Source organism: Megalobrama amblycephala, linkage group LG16 (assembly GCF_018812025.1).
Source record: "Megalobrama amblycephala isolate DHTTF-2021 linkage group LG16, ASM1881202v1, whole genome shotgun sequence".
NCBI classification, from domain to species: Eukaryota; Metazoa; Chordata; class Actinopteri; order Cypriniformes; family Xenocyprididae; genus Megalobrama; species Megalobrama amblycephala.
The window spans coordinates 8,660,057-8,684,531 of NC_063059.1; the positions used below are offsets into that span (position 1 = coordinate 8,660,057).

Below are 24,475 nucleotides of genomic sequence, written 5' to 3' on the forward strand. Positions count from 1 at the left end.
CCACTTTCAATATGTTTACCTTGGAAAGGTGGAAAATTCTGTAGGGGATTCTTGTTCTGCAACATATCTAAAGATTCAATTAATGAATATAAAAAATATTAATTTAAATATTTATTAATTAATATAAATTCCTCTGATTGGAGTTTTTCATATTTATTATATAACAGCTTCTCAGTCAGACACGGCTATCTCTGAAGTCTGCATCAGGAATTCTCCTTCAACAGCTTTAGGTAGCCTGACTTTCACTCACTCCATAAACTTGACAGGCATTTGGACCATGTGGTACAGCAGATTATGAGGGGAGTGTTTAGACATTCATCACCGCAAACATTTCAGGGAGTGTTTTAAAATTAATTACTCCATATGGCAGACACACACACAAAAATATTTGAATTAAATCTTAACTTGTGTTTAATTACGTCAATTTTGGGTTATTTATATGGCAGCATAATTATATTTTGGGATAAGATTAACATAGGTTTTAATTTTTTGTCTTCAAACCACCATAATCCATGAACAAAAACTAGATAAAACATTGATGATAATACAAAAAAAGCTCCAGCCACACTGTTAACAACCATAAAAATGCCCTATTTTGAAACAATATATGGATGAAGCAGAGAAAACAAACCCCTTGCTCTTTAGCTGCTAGGGTGATTTTCAGCAGAAGATCTTCTTCCACAAAGGGACGTACAGCATCATGGATGATGACCACTTTTGGTTTAGGTGTCAATGAGTCAGTAGTGTTACTGAAGGCCTGAAGTCCGTTGAAGATAGACCTGTGTCTGGTGGTTCCTCCGTGGACTACTTTTACCTTTGTGTGATTAAATTTCCGGACAATATTCAGCATCAAGTCATGATTCTCTGTAGCAACCACAACGACAACAGTTACGATCCATGATAATCTGTCAAGAATATACAGACAAAACAGGTCTAGTGTTAAAAAAAGATAATACAACATAATTGCAGTGACAATGGAGTGAGACAGGGAACAAGTTATGTTGCTGTAACCACTGTTATTTTAGTATTTTTTATATGAGTACTACATATTCTGGCATGCTAATCTTTTGCATACTATAGAGTATGGAAGAACAGAAGAGAGACAAATATAATTTAATATCTTAAGAAGCTTATTTAGGTGACATCTGTCATATAGTCTGGATGTTTTAATGTAATATCCACCCCCCAAAAAATGAATTACAGCAGCTCTAAGTTGATGCTTTTGTCCCTGAAAATTGAAGTGACAGCTTTTTAAATATGAAACTCGCAGCTAACTTTTACTTCACAGTGCAGTTTATTAAATATGCCAAGTCAATGTCAAGTGCTTTTAGTATTTCCCAAGTTCTGCAGCATCTGCAGATGTTCTTAATAAGGACTGAAAACGCTGTTCTGGCCAAGATCTACATGCAGTAGGTGTCCTTGGATTGCTGCCCGTTTACTTGGGAGGAAAAAAGTCCTGTTGTCAAACTAATGGACGTAATTGTGACAGGCATAATGATTTATCGTTATGCTGTTTTCATCTGCTAAAAACAAACAACAAGTCAAGTATTTAGGTTAATAAAATCAGTTTCGTGTGCTCACGGACACGGAAAGGCCAGTCTCACCTCTCAAAGGCTTGAATTGTGTAGCTTATCAGAGGTCTGTTAAGAATGGTGCAGAACTGTTTCGGTGTGGGCAGTCCCATCCTCTCTCCGGAGCCTCCCGCGGGCAGAACTACAGCTACCGGGAAATCCACCGCCGCGCACCCGAGCCGGGCAGCGCTGTGCTCGGCGTCGCGTGTGCGCAGACCGCCGGGATCCAGAGGCCTGTCGGAGGAAGAACAGCGCTCTTGCTGCATTTCTCCAGCGTTTTAATAAATTCCTCACTTGCGGCAACCGTGTTCATGGAAAGATCGCTGTCTGTAAACCGGTATTTTGCATTCTGTGTTCTGGTGCTTAGCGGGGTTTGAGCAGTGTTTCGCGGCGGTAATGTTGCAGCTTTCCCGCAGCTCCTCTTTATCAGACTGGGTCTGTCATAGACTGCAGCAGCTGTGAACTGATCTCATTTAATGTTTGTTAAAATTGCATTCCGAATCGAAATGCATGCACGACTGGTCAACATTTTTAAATGACAATAGCATTTTTGGTCACTTTTTTGGCTATTTGTTATAAGTTATGACTAGTCAGAAAAGTTCACATTAAAAGACTTGGGGGCCTTTTACATGACACCATTTTCAACTAAAACGGAAAAAAAATTGTGCGTTTTGGTCGTTCATTTACACGACAACGGCTTTTTAGGGGCCTGAAAACGCAAACTTTTGAGAATGGGTTTCAGTACAAGTTTTTTAAAACGATTCCGTTATCGTCTCTGTGTAAACAACAAAAACAGAAACTATGAAAAAACGATGAGGGCATGTTTCATCGCCAGTTATTTTCACGGATTCTGACAATGGTGTCATCTGTATCGGGAAACTCAAAGGAAAAACTCCATTTTAAGCATATCGTACCCATATATTTGAAGAAAAAACTTTTTTTTTTACATTGTTGTCGTGTAAACGTACCCTCAATAAAATGTTAGCCTACTAATAAGAATTTTCTAGTGCCTATTCAATTAATAGCTTACTAGGAAAACAAACTATTTGAATAGTTACAGATAACTAAAGAATAAACAGTAGCGGTGTTGGGGAAAGTTACTTTACTTAAAGTAATGCCTCACAATATTATTACAACTAATTGTGTTATAGCCTTTTTATGGAAAGTAATGCTTTTGCATTACTTTTTCTAACCTGAGCTGTGCTTGTTTGTTTGTATTTTAATTACAAAAGAAAATTCCTCAGGTTGAAGGAAATTCAAATTCATGTCTGTACAGTAGGTCAATAAATGGGAAAACAAAGTAACTTGTGTTACTTATTTGAAAAAGTAACTCAGATATTCAGTTGTACATTGAAAAGTAATGTGTTACTTTTTAAGTAATCTGATTACTTAACTGAAGTTACTTGTAATGCATTACCCCCAACACTGGTAGAAAGTAATGAATAGTTATAGCCTGGTCACTATTGAAAAAGAAAACTTACACTAAAAATAATCACTAGTAACAAAATTCTATTAACTAAAGTGAGTAAATAATTCACTAATAATAAAAACAAAACAAAAAAATAGATACTAACTAGTTTTAAATGTTGATACCTTGTCATGGAGCCTTGTCATGATTTTGTGATGCAGCAGATGATTGGCAGCTAGTAAAAATGTAAATTATTAAGTCTGGTGTGTTCACCCTGCCTTGTCTTTATATTTGCACATGAAATGTTAGTCTTAAAGGGTTAGTTCACCCAAAAATGAAAATTCTGTCATTAATTACTCACCCTCATGTCGTTACATACCCATAAGGCCTTCGTTCATCTTCAAAACACAAATTAAGATATTTTTGATAAGATCTGATGTACACTTTCAATGCCCAGAAAGCTACTAAAATCATATTTAAAACAGTTCACATGACTACAGTGGTTCAACTTTAATATTATAAAGTGACGAGAATACTTTTTGTGCACCAAAAAAAAAAAAAAAAAAAAAAAAACGACTTTTCAACAATATCTAGTGATGGCCGATTTCAAAACACTGCTTCATGAAGCTTTACGAATCTTTTGTTTTGAATCAGTGGTTTGGATCGCATATCAAACTGCCAAAGTCACATGAACTATTGAAATTTCAAAACACTTATGACATAACAAAGCCTCGTTTACTGAAATCACATGACTTTGGCGCTCCGAACCACTGATTCGAAACAAAAGATTCGTATAACTTCGAAGCTTCATGTCGAATAAAGCAGTGTCTTGAAATCGGTCATCACTAGATATTGTTGAAAAGTCATTATTTTTTTATTTTTTTTTTTTTGGAGCACAAAAAGTATTCTCTTCGCTTTATAACATTAAGGTTGAACCACTGTAGTCACATGAACTGTTTTAAATACATCCTCGGTAGCTTTCCGGGCATCTGAATGTGTTAATTATCTTGCTGTCAATAGAGGCCTCGCTGAGCCATCGGATTTTATCAAAAATATCTTAATTGGTGTTCTGAAGATGAACGAAGGTCTTACGAGTGTGGAACAACATGAGCGTGAGTAATAAATGACAGAATTTTCATTTTTGGGTGAACTAACCCTTTAATTACTATTATTTATATTTTTCACTGTTTTTAGAATGTACATTGTCACCTGTTCTTAAGTTTATTTTATATAAACTGTACATGAAAAAAAAAAAGCATGTTGGTGGTACATTGGTCCATTAATTCAAAAATGTATAGAATTATTGGACTATTACAGTTCAGTTAGGCATAATAGAATTTGATAATGTGTCATCTCATCCAGAGATCCAAATTATTATGCTGAGACATTTTCAGATGTTTTCATTTTAATGTTTTTACACCATATAGCCAATATGAGAGTGCAATATATTGTCTGAATAATGCTTGCACAAACTAAAATATTTCAAAGTCGAGGCAAAATATATTACATCAGCTTATACGTCACAATATTACATTTTTTTAATACATAAAGGTCCTGCAAAACAATTAATTACACAAACAAATGCATATGTATATGTACAGACATTTAATTTACATGTAGCTATGCATTTCCCGAGTTTGAGAACTGCTCTCATTGTTGCCGAACACTTAAAGTATATACTACAGCAAGTGATTACCACACATATCAGGCAGTGATGACAAAAAGTATTAGAATCACAGGCATGTTTCTAATCATTTTTGTAATGCAATATGCAGTTGTCATTGTCAATCTCTTTCGACACATCAGGGTCACATGGGGCTGCATGTTAATTGTGATTATGTTGATGATGAGATTTAGTCTTCTAAGTTTCACAGTGAACTCAGAGCCCTGCACTTGCTCACAAAGGCAGCACAAAGAAAGTTCAGTGCTCCTGTGAGCTGACGTCACAAGCGCTCTCGTTCATACTGAGTTCATTTAAATGGGGAAGTCTAGTAGCTCAATCCGAGCAGAGACTCATTTAGCGTTCCGTCCCAGTGCCCCCTTTGTTTTTTTGCTTTTTTATCTGTGTATGAGCATATCCCTCTGACTTGACTCCAGATTCGTTGTGCTGCCGCGTGTATCTTTTGCATTTGCAGGAGGTCACCACTGTGATCTTGTAGGTCCTGGTGCTGCCATCCTGGCACTGGAGCTGAATCCGTTGGGTCCGGGTTTTGTCGTTCACGCAGCGCCAGTCCTGACTGTTTCGGCGGTTCCAGAACTTCCTACCGTATCCACCGATCCAGTTGGGCAGCATCTGAGCAGGAAGACACTGTCCCGTGCACACCAGTTCTTTAACGGGGTTTATGCTGGTGCACTGGCCGTCTGAGATGTACTTTGTGGATCGCAGCTCTCTGCAGCCGACTGGAACTTGTTCTGTAACACAAAGTTAAAATATAAGGTTGGCATGAAAGGGAAGTTGTGATAGTCTTTTCTTCCCTATCTTGACATACATCTAAGTGAAATAGCTTCTCAAACAAGAAAAAATGTAGGGCGGGACTTCATTTTGTCTACTGGGAATTGGTTGGATGGTTGTGGTTTGCTATTGGTCGATCTCATGTGATTGACAGGTTGTTCCACCCTCTCACCAGTAAACGAGAAGAGATGTCAATGGAAGAGGGAGGGAAAGTTATTTTGATTAAAGAGGCCACATGTATTAAAAAACATGATGTGTATGGATAAATCATTTATAATAAATACTGCAATATTCCATTAAAAAAATGGTTGATTTCATTATTTCATTCAAGATACTTTTGGTAGCCAAATTGCATATATTTGTAAATTATTGTGGCATAAATCTTTAAAGGATCAATGAAGAAAGACTTGGTGCCGTTCTCAAGTGTTCCTTCATGGTTTGTGAGCAGACATAAACAACAGTCGTATGGATGATATGCTTTGTTTGCTTCATTTCTGTACTGAGCGGAAATGGTTTAGCGTACAGATGAATGACAACTCTTATTGTCAGATTTCGCCGGTGCTGCTTGGCTATACTGTCAGCATTGTTCTGCCTCAGAGCAGTGCCTCTTGTCAACGTAACCCAAGCCAAAATCCATTCACACAGCAGCAACACACCTCAGTTACAATGTACCCCCCTCTCTCTGTGACAGGACGTGATGAATGAGGATCGGAGGGACATTTTCTTCTTCCTTACTTCAAGTTACGGTCGTTCGAAACAAACAGGGTTCCCCCTGGAGACTTCCTGAAAAACTGAGCTGCACCTCAACTTTCCCAGTCTGACAGGATTCTGTCAGCAACACACATTGTGCTCGGCACTCTTTTATCTCTGCTGCCCTGTGCGGTTCTGAGCCAAGAGACTATCCAATCCAATTTCTTATACAATTATGCCATAACCCTAAAAGGCATGGATAACTTTCAACCTTAAAATGTAGAGAAACAATTAGAGATTTTACTGTTTACATTCTGCTGCAAAGGCTATAATAGGCTGTTTATGGTGGTTTTTATTGTGACAACTTACCCCATATTGTGTGATAACATGCCCCACTAGGTCAACATGTGTTAAATTATCTTTTTTCCTGGGCAATAACGGTGGAAGATGGGCAAAGGTATAAAGTATGTTTATATGACTATACAGAAATTGACTTTCAATCATAAACTTCTGAAAAAATATATAGGCCTATTCACCAGAGCAAAAAAGTGAAATGTCATGTTTTAGTCCTATGAATTAGCAAATAAATATGAGAATATATAGTTCACATAATCAAAGACAAAATAATGTAGAAATTCAGAGAATATCAGAAAAAAGACCAGTCCATGTGCAAAACATTGGATATGTTATTTTTTTTTTAGGTTTTAAACATTTATTTAAAATTATGTTCATTTAAATTAAGTTTAGTTGACTTTAAATTTATAATGGGACAAAAATTTTTAACTTTTTTTTAAAAAAGATTTTCAAGTTGATGTGTGGGAAATTACACTGTAAAAAGTATAGTAACCTGAAATTTGTATCTTAAAGAGCTATTTCTACCTAATTTAACCCATAAAAATTGATTTGGTGGTAAATTAATGTATTAGGTTGATGTGACGTAAAATATTATTTTTTGTCTTAAAATAAAAAAAAATTCAGTGTAGCTGATATTGCAGCTATCAAATGAAGGCGTGAAGATTCAAACAGCGTTTGTCAAAATTGTCACTTTCCATAAAGAAATGTCAATAAAACTGGTTTATTCGAAATGTTAATTCTAAACAAAACATCAGAATGATCCCTTTAAACACCATTTCTTAAAAAGAAAAGCTGCAATATAATTAATAACCACTAAAAACAAGTGTAACAGCGAGGCGCGTGAACTCACCTCTCTCGTGCGCAGTGAAGCCTCTTCCACCGGTGCGCGCGCGATTCAGAGACGCGTTGCTCTGAGTACTATCCTCAACGGGACTGACCACATGAGAGTAGAAAATCTCTGTAGCATCATTCTTCAAAGTCAGGCCACTCCGTATTAAAAAGCAAAATAAAAACATGAGATTGCACGATTCGGGTGCGTTTATATACATGGTGATGTGAAATAATAACCCGCAGGCTGTGGAGAGATGCTGTTGGAATCTGAATGATTCTCACTCACTATCATGTCTTGGCTTATATATACAGTATATATACGCTCCCGCCTCCAGCTTTGGCAAAGGCTCAGGTGAGCGGAATGATAAAACACGCGCGGTCTCTCCTCTAAACCACACCCAGTCAAACACTCGACCCGGTGATGTGCTGCTCCAACATCTGGAGTCAAATTAATGGTTACTGGACTCCCCGAGAGCCCCTAATTCACTTAGAGATGTTTGTGCTGTTAAACACTGAGCTCTTTATATAAGCAAACTTTGTGCATGATTTTTTTAAAGGGTGTTGCAAGCAATCTGCCCACAAAGTATTTACTGTGAAATTACTCACGAAAAATGACAAGAGAAAACATATTTCCTCATTTAAACAGCAATTAATCAACAATAACCTTTCTGGCAAGCTGATTCGATCTGTTTATTGAAAATGAGGTGAAAACGACTTCATTCCTTGTGGCAAAGATGAGTTTGACTGATTAATTGTTTGTTTGACTGATTGATTGATAAACTAGCAACTAGGCCACTGAATACTGCAGTGTATACTGTAGTAGGCTAATGCGTACTATTTTACTGTTTTTAAGTTAAAGTAGACACTATTTCATGATAAACGTTTAAAACTGTAGTATAATCAGATAGATAGATAGATAGATAGATAGATAGATAGATAGATAGATAGATAGATAGATAGATAGATAGATAGATAGAATATTTGAGACTTAAGAAATAGCCTAAAAACATACCCCTACCTGAATTTGCATATTCTCTACTATACAAAGGAAGTAATGAATAATGAAAACAATGCAAAATCAAATAGACCTGCCATAAACGTATTCTTCGCGTGGTGGAAACAAGATTTTAAGGAAAAGCCTGCCACCTCATGGACAAGCAAAGAAAAAAAACAGCAACCAAAAGTTTCCCATGACGCTGCCAGCGTGCGCGTTTCCTGTGCTGTCAGGGGTGCGCGCTCAGAAGAAATGCTGAGCTATGATTGGTCATCAATCAAACGAGGTACAGTCTATGGCTGAGACGACATGAAGATTTACAGACTGCACTTTAATTATATAGTTCATTGTTTATTTAGCACCACAAATTATTTTTCTATTTATTTAGTTGTTGTTTTTTTCCCCCACAGGAAAATCAAGTAATTTGCCAAATTATGCGTGACGCACCTTCATCTCGCCAGAAGGTGCTTGGAAGAAAACTATAAAATATAAAGTGTTTAGATTATAAGATGTAGACCGAAAAACATAATTTATCAAACATCAAACGTGTTTATATAATAGTTATTTTATTCATATTATAAAATTTTCCTTTTCATATTTCCCTTCCATTTCCCAGATGGTTGACTTTGATTTATCAAGTTTCCCCATGCTGAGATGTGTGTGGCTCAACTATAACAAGGTTAGATTAACTCTTTAGTGTGATTACAGTTTTTAAATCTTAAAATTATGTTCAAGACTAAAACTATTGAGTGAGGGGAGATCCGTTTAACTGCTGTTTGACAGAACTTAAGCTACCTGCAAAACAATAACATTCTCTCCATTTCAGGTCAGCTTATCTTATAAAGATGCTATCAAGGTAGTTTTTGCATTTCTTTTTGGCTGTTCTAACCTACCTTCTTTTTGGTGCTGGTCATATAATTAGAATATTGTGAAAAAGTTAATTTTTTTATTGTAAATTATTTAAAAAAAGAAGGAAAAAAAGTGTTTAAATTAAAATGTTCTTTCATTTATACTAGCTTCTTTGTGGATTCCCTACATGTAAAACACAAATACAGTAAAATTAGAATATTGTGAAAAAGTTCATTTCAAAAGTTTTTTTTTTTTTTTTTTTTTTTTTTTAAATTGTTGATTAGAGCGTACAGCTAATGAAAGTCCAAAATATTTACATTTGAGTTTCATTAAATGACCATCCCTACAGTATAAATTCCAGGTATCTCTTGTTCTTTGAAACCACACTAATGGGGAAGACTGCTGACTTGGCAATGGTCCAGGAGACAATCATTGACACCCTCCACAAAGAGAGTAAGTCACAGATGGTCATTACTGAATGTGGTGGCTGTTTACAGAGTGATGTATCAAAGCATATTAAATGCAAAGTTGACTAGAAGGAAGAAATTGGGTAGGCAAAGGTGCACAAGCAACAGGGATGACCACAAGCTTGAGAATACTGTCAAGTAAAGCCGGTTCAAACACTTGGGAGAGCTTCACAATGAGTCAAATGAAGCCGGAGTCAGCGCATCAAGAGTCACCACACTCAGACATCTTCAGGAAAAGGACTACCAAGCCACTTCTGAAACAGAAACAACGTCAGAAGCATCTTACCTGGGCTAAGGAGAAAAAGAACTGGACAGTGAACAGTGGTTGAAAGTCCTCTTTTCAGATAAAAGTCAATTTTGCATTTCATGTTGAAATCATGGTACCAGAATCTGAAAGAAGACTGGAGAGGCACAGAATCCAAGCTGCTTGAAGTCTAGTGTGAAGTTTCTGAAGTTAGTAATGATTTGGGGGGCCGTGACGTCTGCTGGTGTTGGTCCATTGTGTTTTATCAAGTGCAAAGTCAATGCAGCCATCTTCCAGGGGATTTTGGAGCACTTTATGCTTCCATCTGCTGACAAGCTTTATGGAGATGCTGATTTCCTTTTCCAGCAGGACTTTAGCACCTGCCCACAGTGCAAAAACCACTTCCAAGTGGTTTGCTGACCATGATATTACTGTGTTTTATTGGCCAGCCAACATGCCTGACCCCTGAATCTATGGGATATTTTCAAGAGAAAGATGAGAAACAGTCGATCCAACAATATACAGATGATCTGAAGGCTCAATAGTGCCTCAGCAGTGCCACAGGCTGATCACTTCCATGCCACACTTTTGCTCATTTGCTGTAATATGTGCTGCCGACCAAGTATTGAGTGTACAAATGAACATACTTTAAAGAACTTGAACTTTACTGTTTTGAAAATCCATTTTTTGATTGATCTTAGGAAATATTCTAATATTTTGAGATACTGGATTTTGGACTTTCATTAACTGTACGCTCTAATCATCAAAATTAAAAAAAAAAACTTTTGAAATGTTTTACTTTACATGTAGGGAATCTAGAATATATGAAAGTTTCATTTTTAAAACTAATTGACAATAAAAAAAATTAACTTTTTCATGATATTTAATGATTCTAATTATATGACCAGCACCTGTATATCAGCATTATAATGACTGGAGATTATTTGCAGTCTTTGTAATTGGCAAAAAGTGTCATATCAGATAAAAATGCATCTTTTGTCAGCTTTATAGTTGAACCCCTTCACATAAGATCCTGAATGAATGTAGCCTATATGTGCTCCATCATTTGCCATCTGTGCAGTTTTAAGATGAGGTTGGCATCTATATACATAAACTTTTAAAATTAGAACATCACCAAAAGATATGTGAAAATGATGTAAAATGTCGTTAGAAGTTTGTTTTAAACAAATTATACCATTATGCATTTGAATTTTTTAATTTCTGAAAAATGTAGATATTTAGTAATCCATTTCCAACATGTGCTCCGATTATGATTTGATCAAAAATACAGTAATATTGTGAAATATTACTTATATGTAAATATTTTTAATTTTAAAATGTATTTTATAATTAAATTTGATATTTTACAATACCAAATGTATTTTATACACAATATTAGAATGATTTCTGAAGAATCATGTGACACTGACACCTGGAGTAATGGTGCTAAAAATTCAGCTTTGCCATCACAGGAATAAATTACATTTTATATTTTAATTACATAAATATTCACACAGCAAACAGTTCCAAAATAGTAATATTTCACAATATTATTATTTTTTTAATCCAATAAATGCAGCATTGGTGAACATGAGACTTTTTTTCAAACGCTTTTAAATAACGCCCCCTAGAGGAAGAAAAGCGAGCAACACAACCACAAAGCCTGTAGTAGGTAAAGTAAAACTCTTTTCTAACTAGAAAAATCAATTCCAGCGTTTTAAGATTCATGAAATGCATCTAATATAAAAGATTGTTTTATTGTTACAGGTCAGCACGGCTCAAGGAAGAGGTGTACAGAGTTAGTGTCTCAATGATGGAGTATTTAATATTTTTAATGTTCAAACTAGAGCAAATATATCACAGGAGTTGATTTTGTATGTTTTCTTTAGCAGCCATTCTGGTCTAGAAAATTCTTCAGTGGCCAAGACCATCATACAGTTCTTCATTATGAACTGGACCGGTACAAACACGTCTCCATCAATGACTCGAGCGAACCCGAGTCTGACATACTAACTGTCAGACCTAGATGATTTCCAGACCCCTGCCGTCACTCTCGTTCGCACGATGAAACATTCGACAAGGCCAAGTGGTTTAAATCAATGAAAAACAGCTCTTACATTGACATTTCAACATTGTCAAGACTAATGTGTGCATCTAAGTTATGTTCTTTAAACAGTTTTAGTAGGTGACATCTGATATTTGACACATGTTCATCGGAAAACATGTGATCTAATAGTTTGTCACTTAAAGACGGATTTATCTGCTTTGTGAAACATTATGGTATTTCAATGTCAGACGTCTCCAAAAATATTTGCTACATAAATTCTACAGCTTTATGAAGACTCACACAAGCTGTTGCCAACTATTAATTTTATCCTTCTCCATAATAACAGACTAAGAAATTTAAGGCATAGGCTGCAAAATATTACAATGTCTTTCCTAAGGCAAATCCTACATTACACATAGAACTCTAAATGCATGACAGCATGATTTTCACATACATAAATACATATATTTTTCCAACATAAATGTTAAAGGAATTTAAATTAAAAAAGTCACTTGTAGACCTTTCATCATGTGCCTTTGTGTGGCAAAGCTTTTGGTGGTTTTTGCCCTACATTATGTGCTTCAAAAGGAGCATCCTGTACAAGAACCACGAAGAAACCTCTGGCTGATGTTACAGATGTGCTCTCTTTTGTCTTAGATGGGTCTTCAATGATGATAATGATGGTTACTGGGTTGAAACACTGAGTCTTTGTGATTCAGTCTGCAGTAACAGAGACTGTCTCTGAGTTAACGTCCTCAGTTTGGTTATCTGAAGATTTGGTGGTCTCACTCTGACTGATGGAGAGCTCCTCCATAGTGCCGGCCGTCTCCTCCAATGCCTGATCACTCTCAGCTATGGATGAGAAAAGAAAAGAGCTTGCATTGCTTGATTTGTGAAACGAATGACTCTTATGATTCGGTTCTTTCTGGCGAATCAAAACCTTACAGTGTGAATAGTGTAGCTTGATTCCTGAAACGAATGACTCTTATGATTTGGTTCTTTCTAGTGAATCAAAACCTTACAGTGTGAACAGTGTAGCTTGATTCCTGAATCGAATGACTCTTATGATTTGGTTCTTTCTAGCGAAAGAAAACTTTACAGTGTAGCTTGATTCCTGAAACGAATGACTCTTATGATTCGGTTCTTTCTAGCGAATCAAAACCTTACAGTGTGAACAGTGTAGCTTGATTCCTGAAATGAATGACTCTTATGATTTGGTTCTTTTTATCAAATAAAAACCTTACAGCGTGAACAGTGTAGCTTGATTTCTAGCGAATCAAAGCCTTACAGTGTGAACAGTGTAGCTTGATTCCTGAAATGAATGACTCTTACGATTCAATTCTTTCTAGCGAATCAAAACCTTACAGCCTGAACAGTGTAGCTTGATTCCTGAAATGAATGACTCTTATGATTTGGTTCTTTCTAGCGAATCAAATCCTTACAGTGTGAACAGTGTAGCTTGATTCCTGAATCGAATGACTCTTATGATTTGGTTCTTTCTAGCGAAAGAAAACTTTACAGTGTAGCTTGATTCCTGAAACGAATGACTCTTATGATTCGGTTCTTTCTAGCGAATCAAAACCTTACAGTGTGAACAGTGTAGCTTGATTCCTGAATCGAATTACTCTTATGATTCGGTTCTTTCTAGCAAATCAAAACCTTACAGTGTGAACAGTGTAGCTTGATTTTCCTGAATCGAATGACTCTTATGATTCGGTTCTTTCTAGCGAATAAAACCTTACAGCTGAACAGTGTAGCTTGATTCCTGAAACGAATGACTCTTATGATTCGGTTCTTTCTAGCGAATCAAAACCTTACAGCGTGAACAGTGTAGCTTGATTCCTGAAATGAATGACTCTTATGATTTGGTTCTTTCTAGCGAATCAAATCCTTACAGTGTGAACAGTGTAGCTTGATTCCTGAAATGAATGACTCTTATGATTTGGTTCTTTCTAGCGAATCAAATCCTTACAGTGTGAACAGTGTAGCTTGATTCCTGAAATGAATGACTCTTATGATTTGGTTCTTTTTATCAAATAAAAACCTTACAGCGTGAACAGTGTAGCTTGATTTCTAGCGAATCAAAGCCTTACAGTGTGAACAGTGTAGCTTGATTCCTGAAATGAATGACTCTTACGATTCAATTCTTTCTAGCGAATCAAAACCTTACAGCCTGAACAGTGTAGCTTGATTCCTGAAATGAATGACTCTTATGATTTGGTTCTTTCTAGCGAATCAAATCCTTACAGTGTGAACAGTGTAGCTTGATTCCTGAATCGAATGACTCTTATGATTTGGTTCTTTCTAGCGAAAGAAAACTTTACAGTGTAGCTTGATTCCTGAAACGAATGACTCTTATGATTCGGTTCTTTCTAGCGAATCAAAACCTTACAGTGTGAACAGTGTAGCTTGATTCCTGAATCGAATTACTCTTATGATTCGGTTCTTTCTAGCAAATCAAAACCTTACAGTGTGAACAGTGTAGCTTGATTTTCCTGAATCGAATGACTCTTATGATTCGGTTCTTTCTAGCGAATAAAACCTTACAGCTGAACAGTGTAGCTTGATTCCTGAAACGAATGACTCTTATGATTCGGTTCTTTCTAGCGAATCAAAACCTTACAGCGTGAACAGTGTAGCTTGATTCCTGAAATGAATGACTCTTATGATTTGGTTCTTTCTAGCGAATCAAATCCTTACAGTGTGAACAGTGTAGCTTGATTCCTGAAATGAATGACTCTTATGATTTGGTTCTTTCTAGCAAATCAAATCCTTACAGTGTGAACAGTGTAGCTTGATTCCTGAAATGAATGACTCTTATGATTTGGTTCTTTTTATCAAATAAAAACCTTACAGCGTGAACAGTGTAGCTTGATTTCTAGCGAATCAAAGCCTTACAGTGTGAACAGTGTAGCTTGATTCCTGAAATGAATGACTCTTACGATTCAATTCTTTCTAGCGAATCAAAACCTTACAGCCTGAACAGTGTAGCTAGATTCCTGAAACGAATGACTCTTATGATTCGATCCTTTCTAGCAAATCAAAAACTTATAGCGTGAACAGTACAGCTTGACTTGTGAAACGAATGACTCTTATGATTTGGCTCTTTTTAGTGAAACAAAACGTTACAGCAAGATTACTAAAAAGAATGACTCGTATGTCTTTTTATCTAATTACATTCAATTAAGACTGCAAGCTCACCCTTTGTTTGTTTGAACCTTTGTTTGATGCCCACAAAAGCATGATAACATGATTATATTTTTCCAAGTGTCATAATAAATAAAGCAAAGCAAATTTGATTTGGATACCTTTGGCTTGTTTCTGTAGTCGTGATGCTGAATCAGCTTCATGTTTCTCTCTCTGCTCCTGTAACATCTTACAGATCTTCTTATGGCTGAACCAGTGCAGCTTCTGACAGGCCTGGCCACAGTAGATCACCTGAACATAGATTTAAATGAGCACCTCAAGAAACCAAGAAAACACTTTTTCTAATGCGGAGCACAAAGATCATAAGATCAAACCAGATAATTACCATTTTGCAGATGGAGCATCGTTTCTCTGCCCCTTTCTCACCACAGGATGTGCAGAAGTCTGCATCCATGAAGCCCACCTGCCCCGTGATGGCCTGGGTGAGCACTGACAGAGCGGTTGGGTCACTTCCCTGTCGGAAAAGGACTGGTGAGGAGGCTTGCATATGTGAAATGTGGTTCAGTCTTTCTAGCTGAGGCTATGTTTCCATAATTTTATTTCACTTCCATTATCTTCTACATTAGCAAATAGAGGTCACTGTAACTCACAATTTCCACTGGAGCGATACTTCGGACCAGCTGCTGCAGTAATGTGGCATCACAGTATGGAAATTTCCTAATGCACTCCCGGATGAACTTCTCCTGGAATACCGGGAAGCCGTCACTGTCTCGCCCTTTCAAAAGACTGAGAAAAGATTTTTGAGTTACTCTACAGATCAAAAGAGGGCCTTTTAATTACTGTCATTTTTTTATGTACACTGCCGTTCAAATGTTTGGGATTGGTACGATTGTTAAGAAGTCGTCTTATGCTTGAAAGGATTAGTTCACTTTTTTAAATTAAAATTTCCTGATAATTTACTCACCCCCATGTCATCCAAGATGTCCATGTCCTTCTTTTTTCAGTCAAAAAGAAATGAAGGTTTTTGATGAAAACATTCCAGGATTATTCTCCTTATAGTGGACTTCAATGGACTCCAAACGGTTGAAGGTCAAAATTACAGTTTCAGTGCAGCTTCAAAGGGCATTTAAACGATACCCAGTACGAGGAATAAGGGTCTTATCTAGAAAAACCATCGCTCATTTTCTAAAAAATAATACATTTTTATATGTTTTAACCATAAATGCTCATCGTGAACTAGCTTTCTTCTTCCTCTCCATTTGAATTCCAGCAGTGTAGACACTGCTAAGTGTATTACTGCCCTCCACAGGTCAAAGTTTGAACTAAATTGTCATATTCAATATGTTAGTGCAAGTATATAACAATTTAGTTCAAACTTTGACCTGTGGAGGGCAGTAATACACTTAGCAGTGTCTACACTGTTGGAATTCAAATAGAGAAGAAGAAGAAGAAGAGAGCTAGTTCAAGATGAGCATTTATGGTTAAAACGTATATAATTTTTATTTTTTTTAGAAAATGAGTGATTGTTTCTCTAGTTAAGACCCTTATTCCTCGTCTGGTATCGTTTAAAGCCCTTTGAAGCTGCACTGAAACTAATTTTCACCTTCAACCGTTTGGAGTCCACTGAAGTCCACTATAAGGAGAAAAATCCTGGAATGTTTTCATCAAAAACCTTAATTTCTTTTCGACTGAAGAGAGAAGGACATGAACATCTTGGATGACATGGGGGTGAGTAAATTATCAGGAAATTTTAATTTGAAAGTGAACTAATCCTTTAACATAGCTTCATTTATTTGAACAAAAATACAGTAAAACAGTAATACTATGAAATATTACAGTAGCTGTTTATAAAAATAACCGTTTTCTGTTTTAATATATTAAAACAGATTTATTCCTGTAATGGCAAAGCTGAATTTTCAGCATCATTACTCCAGTCTTCAGTGCCACATGATCCTTATTCAGAAATCATTCTAATATTATGATTTGATGCTCAAGAAACATTTATTATTATCAGTGTTGAAAACAGTGCAGCTTCATATTTCTATGGAAAATTAGTTTTTTCCCCCCAGGTTCTTTGATGAAAAAAAAGAACAGCATTTATTTGAAAATCTGAAATCTTTTGTAACATGTTTTTACTGTCACTGTTGATCAATTTAATGCATTCTCGTTAAATAAAATAATTTCTTTCAAAAAAAAAAAAAAATCTCTGAATGCAAGTGTGCATAATATTCTACCTCTTAATGAGGCTATCAAGCTTGTCCTGTCGATCTTTTAGGAAAGAGCCACATTTCTGCAGCACACAGCTGAGGTAGTGCATCTTCATGGCCAACACTTCATTCATATCCTGCTGTTTGATGCACTTCTCACAGATCAGCTCCAGAACCTGGAAGACACAAGAAGGGCTTTTCAGATCTTGCTTCATGTTTCACACTGCTCATAGTTTACCCAGCGTTAACAATTAATCCTGGGTATTCATAAGCTGCTGTTTCACGCTGTACATTCCTAAATCCTGGGTTAACGTTCTTGTTTACATATTTGCGGTGTCAGTGTGATTGATTGAATGAAAACTACACATGACCTGATCTAGCATTGCATGTCCTTATATTACACATTGCCGAGTGTAATATCAACTATAAAGATAACAATGAAATGGTCTCTTTTCTGCCATTTCCCTCTCAAATGCTGAAATGACTCTTTATATACAATGCACAGTGTTTTTTGTGACAGTCCGAAGCACGTGAATATGAGCTGCACACGCTTGGCACTGCAAGAGAGTCAATAACCCTGCTCCGGAACAGGGTTTCGTAACATAGGGGGAGAAAATCAATGCTAACCCCGCTTCTAAATTAGAAGTGTGAAACGTCCCAGTGTTAAAAGCGGGGCTTAGAATGACAATAACCAGGAGTTAAGTGCAGTGTAAAAAGCCCTAATGAGTTATTAAGATGGTGCTGAAGTTGGGTCATGTTTCAACTCAGTCAAGTTTATTTTAATGAACCGCAACTTAGCTCTGAGCATAATGCATTAACGTGCAACTGACCTTGCGACACTTCTCAAGTGCTTCCACATCCATCAACAGAGGGTTTTCTTTCACCACCATCACTATCTGCAGCAAAACAAATCACAACAACATCCAATCGTAACAAGATGAATTATGTTTTGGCCATAGTCAGTGGTTTGATCATTTTGAAAATCTGAGACTGCTTTATGTCAGTATAATAATTCACAGGTTTAGAATGACCATATTTTGTAGCACGTTAGCTTAAAAATGTTTGGGGTTTTCCGCCTTTATTTTGATAGGACAGTATAGAGATGGACAAAAAAAAAAAAAAACAACAGGAGAGGATAGAGGGGAACAAGACTGGGAAAGGCCCATAAGCTGGGCCTTTCCCAGGGTGCTGTCCTAAAGAATATGGATCAGACAAAAAAAAAAAAAGTACCTTCACAGGGTTGAGGTTGGTACTCATGATAATTTTGTGTAGTGGTCCAGCGAGTTTAGGAGGGAGTTTTGGTGCCTTTTCCAGCCCCTGTGGTTTTGTGTAGTAATCCAACCTCGCACGAGAGAAGAAGTTATTGATAACTGTTACACAGTCGTGCTGCCCTGAAAAAGATGTCAACATTCAATCTTCACTTATTTGAAGCAAAAAAAAGAACTCACTTCCTCTAAGAATCTGGCATAAATTACCATTCAAAAATTTTGGGCCAGTAAGATTTTTTTAAAGGGTTAGTTCACCCAAAAATTAAAATTCTGTCATTAATTACTCACCCACATGTTGTTCCAACCCTGTAAGACCTTCGTTCCTCTTCAGAACACAAATTAAGATATTTTTGATGAAATTTTTTTTTATTTTTTATCTCCCATAGAAAGCAATGAAGTTACCACATTCAAGGTTCAGAAAGGTAGTAAAGACATCATTAAAATAGTCAACGTGACTACATGTGGTTCAACCTTAATGATATGAAGCGACGAGAATACTTTGTGCGCAATAACAAAACAAAAGCGATGACTTTATTCAACAATTTTTCCGAATGCCAGCTCAGTATTGGCCGACGCTGTTCGTGTGAGCAGCATGACATATGCGTGTGATGCTGACGCAGGAGCCGGCCAATATAGAGTCGGCATTCTGGTCATAAAATGCGGAAGCTCTGCACTGTGTTCACTGCATCAACAGCGTAGGAGACTGACAGGGAAGAGGAAAAATAGTTGAATAAAGTCGTTATTTTTGTTCCGTTTTGGCGCACAAAACGTATTCTTGTTGCTTCATATCATTAAGGTTGAACCACTGTAGTCACATGGACTATTTTAATGATGCTTTTACTACCTTTCTGGACCTTGAATGTGGTAATTTCATCGCTTTCTATGGGAGATAAAAAAAACTCTCGGATTTCATCAAAAATATCTTAAATTTGTGTTCTGAAGATGAACGTCTTATGGGTTTGGAACGACATGATGGTAAATAATTAATGACAATTTTCATTTTTAGGTGAACTAACTCAAGAAGATTAGTCTGGGTAAACCCAGCCTGATCTGCCAGCGATTTGATTTTGCTCAGCAACTCTTCTTGAAGTCTGGAAACCCGTGCATTCACTTCTGCTGTGCTGTTACACTTTTGCGGGAACCAATCACAGATGGGCTTATCCACCTTGCTCGCTATTGGCGGGTATAACACGATGACGATAGAGAAGCGACGGCAAGCAGCTTTCAAACTCTATCTGATCTACCCGTCTCTCCAAAATAACAATGCACAATCACAGTGACGCCGATTGTGTTAAACATTTACCTTATCTGAGAGAAATGTAGCAGAGCGTTGATCCGACAGTCTCTTCATAGGAAGATTACAAACGGCGATTAATGACACACAATGATTCTCTGCTGTTATTTTGGTGGTTTGCTTCACGATGTGAGTACAGGACTCTTTTACTTCAATGCCCCTTGATGGTAGACAATATTTTTATTATTTGCTCTATATGTTTCGTCTCCCTGCTTCTTGAATCTCGCGCCGCCTGAGCTGACTGGGACTCTTTTTGGTTGTCATGACAATGACGTAGTTTAGAACAGTATCAGAGTCGCCTTTTAAACTCTCGACGATGCTGAATGCATTAAATGCATTAAACAAATTGCTCGAGTGGGTGTAAATACCGTTCACTTTCATGTTTTTTTGCACAACCTGCAAAAATCGCTCGATGCTGATTGAGACACGGTAAACCTGTCTGGAGTTTTCGCATCGCTCTGTAAAGTACGTCACCCGGATCATTGATCTGATTGGTTGAAGGACTATCCAATTGCGTGACTAATGCTCGTTGATCACGCCTCTTGTGCAGTAGGAAATACATAGCAAACTCCCCAGACCAATGTTCAATTTTAAATTGAGCTTGGTCTGGTGATAGCCAGACTACAAGAAGATATCAAGTAGCACAAATGTTTTTAACATTGATAATAATAATAAATGTTTCTTGAGCAGCAGTTATATAATCATACTCATTTGACCAGGTTAAAGCACACCATTTTCCCCATATCTTTGGCATACCTACAAAAGCAGCCATTTGTGCTGCTGTTCTGCCAACTGAGTTCACTGCATCCGTCTCGGCTCCAGCATCCAACATCATCCAGGTGATATCTGTCTTTCCTGTTCAACAGAATGGATACGACTTACTGTTATTGTCATACTGTATCACTGGCATGAAATATATTTCAGGACACATTCAGGACAAATGAACAATACTAGCACCAAAAAATGCAGTAACTGTGATTCAGACCTGAGAGTCCTGCAAACATGAGTGCGGTGTATCCATGTTCATGTTCGTTGCAGTTGACGTCTGCTCCGTGCTGCAGCAACAGTTTGCACATGTCTGCCTTGCCCTTATATGCAGCGTGCATGAGAGGGGTCATGCCATACTGAAGCAGAAATGCAAACAATCAAAATAGCATTAATCACATATAGCATTTTCACTTATATTAGATTATGCTGTGTAGAGACCCTGATAACTCCCAAAATCACTCAAAACATTAAAGGGTTAGTTCACCCAAAAATTAAAATTCTGTCATTTATTACTTACCCTCATGCCGTTCCACACCAGTAAGACCTTTGTTCAATCTTCAGAACACAAATTAAGATATTTTTGTTGAAATCCGATGGCTCCGTGAGGCCTTCATAGCCAGCGAATGACATTTCCTCTCTAAGGATCCATTAATGTACTAAAAACATATTTAAATCAGTTCATGTAAGTACAGTGGTTCAACATTAATATTATAAAGCGACGAGAATATTTTTGGTGCACCAAAAAAAACGAAAATAACGACTTATATAGTGATGGCCAATTTCAAAACACTGCTTCATGAAGCTTCGGAGCAAAATGAATCAGCATGTCGAATCATGATTCGGATCGTGCTGTCAAACTGTCAAAGGCTGAAATCACGTGACTTTGGCGCTCCGAATCCGCTGATTTCGACACGCTGATTCATTTGTGCTCCGAAGCTTTCTGAAGCAGTGTTTTGAAATCAGCCATCACTATATAAGTCGTTATTTAGTTTTTTTTGGTGCACCAAAAATATTCTCGTTGCTTTATAATATTAATATTGAGCCACTGTACTCACATGAACTGATTTAAATATGTTTTTAGTACATTAATGGATCGTGAAAGAGGAAATGTCATTGCCGGCTAAGCAGGCCTCACTGAGCCATCGGATTTCAACAAAAATATCTTAATTTGTGTTCTGAAGATGAACGAAGGTCTTCCGGGTGTAGAACGGCATGAGGGTGAGTAATTAAAGGTGCCCTTGATTCAAAAATTGAATTTATCTCGGCATAGTTGAATAACAAGAGTTCAGTACATGGAAATGACATACAGTGAGTCTCAAGCACCATTGTTTCCTCCTTCTTATATAAATCTCATTTGTTTAAATGACCTCCGAAGAACAGGCGAATCTCAACATAACACCGACTGTTACGTAACAGTCGGGGTGTACGCCCCAATATTTGCATAATGCCAGCCCACGTTCCCAACATTATGAAAGGCATTAGACAAGGGCAGCCAGTAACGTCTGGATCTGTGCACAGCTGAATCATCAAACTAGGTAAGCAAGAACAACAGCGAAAAATGGCAGTTGGAGCAATAATAACTGACATGATCCATGATAGCATGATATTTTTAGTGATATTTGTAAATTGTCTATCTAAATGTTTCGTTAGCATGCTGCTAATGTACTGTTAAATGAGGTTAAAGTTACCATCGTTTCTTACTGTATTCACGGAGACAAGAGCCGTCGCTATTTTCATTTTTAAACACTTGCAGTCTGTATAATTCATAAACACAACTTCATTCTTTATAAATCTCTCCAACAGTGTAGCAATAGCCGTTAGCCACGGAGGACAGCCTCAAATTCACTCAGAATAAAACTTTAACATCCAAATAAATACTTTACTCACATAATTCGAAGCATGCATGCAGCATGCATGACGAACATCTTGTAAAGATCCATTTGAGGGTTATATTAGCTGTGTGAACTTTGTAAATGCGCTGTAATATAGTCGACAGCTGGTGTGGCAGGGAGCACGCGATTTAAGGGGCGGCGCCGAGTGTAAATCAGTGCATTGTTAATGATGCCCCAAAATAGGCAGTTAAAAAAATTAATTAAAAAAAAATCTATGGGGTATTTTGAGCTGAAACTTCAAAGACACATTCAGGAGACACCTTAGACTTATATTACATCTTGTGAAAAAGCATTCTTGGGCACCTTTAATGACAGAATTTTAATTTTTGGGTGAACTAACCCTTTAACCTATAAACATATATACATATAAAATATGCAAGTGTAATTGTTGCTTAAAATGCTGAAGGTGGAAAGAACTTTATTCAGTGCAATCACTACCCAACAAGTAACTGGTTCATAATTCTTTTTATTCCTTTGTTTGTTTTCAGCTCCAAAAGAAGGACGCATAATGAAAGACGGGGCAATCAACATCATTTCCAGGCAGCTTCTTTGAAAGCCCACAAGTGTCAGTAACATCTGATTTGGACAGGTCACTCTACACAGTCATAAGTACCGTTCAAAGTATTGACAAAAAACTACCACTGACATAGAGGAGGAATTAAACTCTGTTAGTATATTGCATAACAACACTTGATTTCCTTACCTCATCCAGACAGTTGACCCTGACATCTTTGGATCCAAGCAGTCTGGAGGCTTCTTGCACATTACCTACAAATGATCAACCACAGTGCCTTATACATTTATCACTATTTATATTTCAACAATTATACAATAAGAGCCGCACTGCAAGTGTAATGCTCAGTGGTCATCATGATATCTTTACTGGAAAATATATCTTTATTGGAAAAACACAAGTCTAAAAGATACAATAACTATGTTTGAATAATTTCGAATGATTTTATTGGCAACGTTACAGTATTTTAAGTATTTATAGTATACAGTTTAAATGAACACATATGCAAGTTTTTAAAATGCAACGCATCAAGGAGTAATTTAAAAGCACAGAGAGAAAGCATCGCGTATGCAACAATAGCTTGCAGATTAAAAAAAAAAAAAAAAAAAAAAAAAAAAGATATAATTTTCCGAACTGTTAATTGTGTTAATCTGCAGTTAGCTTGTTAGCGTCATGCTATCATTACCTGCAGCAATAACCTGAAGCAGCTCTTTCTCTGTGTCGGTCAGGTCTCCTTTCTTTGGTGCAGACATTATTATAGTCAAAGTGACGCTTTTGGTCTTAATAAGCAAAATATATAAGTTAACAATGACTGATAAGAGCGCTCTGATCTACTGTGATTGATCCACTAACTGCCACTGACGGGTTAAGGTCTGCAAACGGACTCAACCAACTGCAACAAAAATCAGGGGGCGTAATAAGTGTCGCCTTCGGTTGTGCTTTTATTATATTTTTAAAAATACGCTATATATTGTAATATAAAACGCTATTAGCTTTTTAAAATACTAACTGTAGTGGTTTTACTAAGTATGGGAGTAGTGAAAGGTCATTTGTATATGTTTAACAATGTGTGTCCCCCATCTGAGTGGCGATGTTTCGATCCTGTGAAGTCTAGAACTTTCATTCTGTACATCGATATGTTTTATTTTTCAAAATAAGAGACATTGTTAGGCTAAATATGTCTCATTAAAATTATATTAAAATTAAAATGATATTAATTGAAGATATAGGTGAAAAAAAATAATAATCCCACCACCTGTGTGACCCTTTAAAGTGATTGAAAATAATGAATTGTTCATATGAGATAAGTTACATAAAAATATAATACCATACTTGACAAATGCAAGCCTATAATAGCCTAGTGTATATTTAAAAATATAAAAGAGATGTATTTGACACAACAACACCAGGCGATGTCTGATTCGAAAATGAAGCATAATCGTTGAATCGGACACTTGTCACGAAATGATTCGGACAGA

The 24,475-nt window shown here is 36.7% G+C and overlaps 3 protein-coding genes across 3 annotated transcripts in view; all 3 read right to left on the reverse strand.

Moving 5' to 3' along the window:
• crppa (CDP-L-ribitol pyrophosphorylase A) overlaps nt 1–2,031 on the reverse strand; it is a 39,757-nt gene extending 37,726 nt beyond the window's left edge. The window contains exons 1-2 of the mRNA XM_048161136.1: nt 1,605–2,031; nt 632–905 (exon numbers count right to left, since the gene is read on the reverse strand). Of these exons, the coding sequence (XP_048017093.1) occupies nt 632–905; nt 1,605–1,837 (507 nt within the window). The 5' untranslated portion in view covers nt 1,838–2,031. The remainder of the gene's footprint in view (nt 1–631; nt 906–1,604) is intronic.
• A 2,105-nt stretch (nt 2,032–4,136) lies between these two features.
• sostdc1a (sclerostin domain containing 1a) lies at nt 4,137–7,820 on the reverse strand. The gene is made up of 2 exons (XM_048161978.1): nt 7,326–7,820; nt 4,137–5,391 (listed from the first exon to the last, which is right to left on the reverse strand). The coding sequence occupies exons 1-2, from the start codon at nt 7,522–7,524 to the stop codon at nt 4,997–4,999; spliced, it is 594 nt and encodes a 197-aa protein (XP_048017935.1). The 5' UTR covers nt 7,525–7,820; the 3' UTR covers nt 4,137–4,996.
• Nucleotides 7,821–11,659: 3,839 nt separating this feature from the next.
• Nucleotides 11,660–24,047, reverse strand: ankmy2a (ankyrin repeat and MYND domain containing 2a). The gene is made up of 11 exons (XM_048161635.1): nt 23,683–24,047; nt 23,187–23,251; nt 20,809–20,947; nt 20,580–20,678; nt 18,492–18,652; nt 18,092–18,157; nt 17,289–17,437; nt 15,705–15,840; nt 15,440–15,568; nt 15,216–15,345; nt 11,660–12,759 (listed from the first exon to the last, which is right to left on the reverse strand). Exons 1-11 carry the CDS (start codon nt 23,747–23,749, stop codon nt 12,623–12,625), a joined length of 1,278 nt encoding a protein of 425 aa, XP_048017592.1. The 5' UTR covers nt 23,750–24,047; the 3' UTR covers nt 11,660–12,622.
• Nucleotides 24,048–24,475: the final 428 nt, after the last annotated feature.

Coding starts and splice junctions, on each gene's coding strand:
- sostdc1a (XM_048161978.1), bottom strand. CDS start 7,524: ATGTATATAAACGCACCCGAATCGTGCAATCTCATGTTTTTATTTTGC. Junction 5,392..7,325: donor CTTCACTGCGCACGAGAGAG/GTGAGTTCACGC, acceptor TTTGTGTTACAG/AACAAGTTCCAGTCGGCTGC.
- ankmy2a (XM_048161635.1), bottom strand. CDS start 23,749: ATGTCTGCACCAAAGAAAGGAGACCTGACCGACACAGAGAAAGAGCTG. Junction 20,679..20,808: donor CATGTTTGCAGGACTCTCAG/GTCTGAATCACA, acceptor TCTGTTGAACAG/GAAAGACAGATATCACCTGG. Junction 18,653..20,579: donor ACAAATGGCTGCTTTTGTAG/GTATGCCAAAGA, acceptor CATCTTTTTCAG/GGCAGCACGACTGTGTAACA.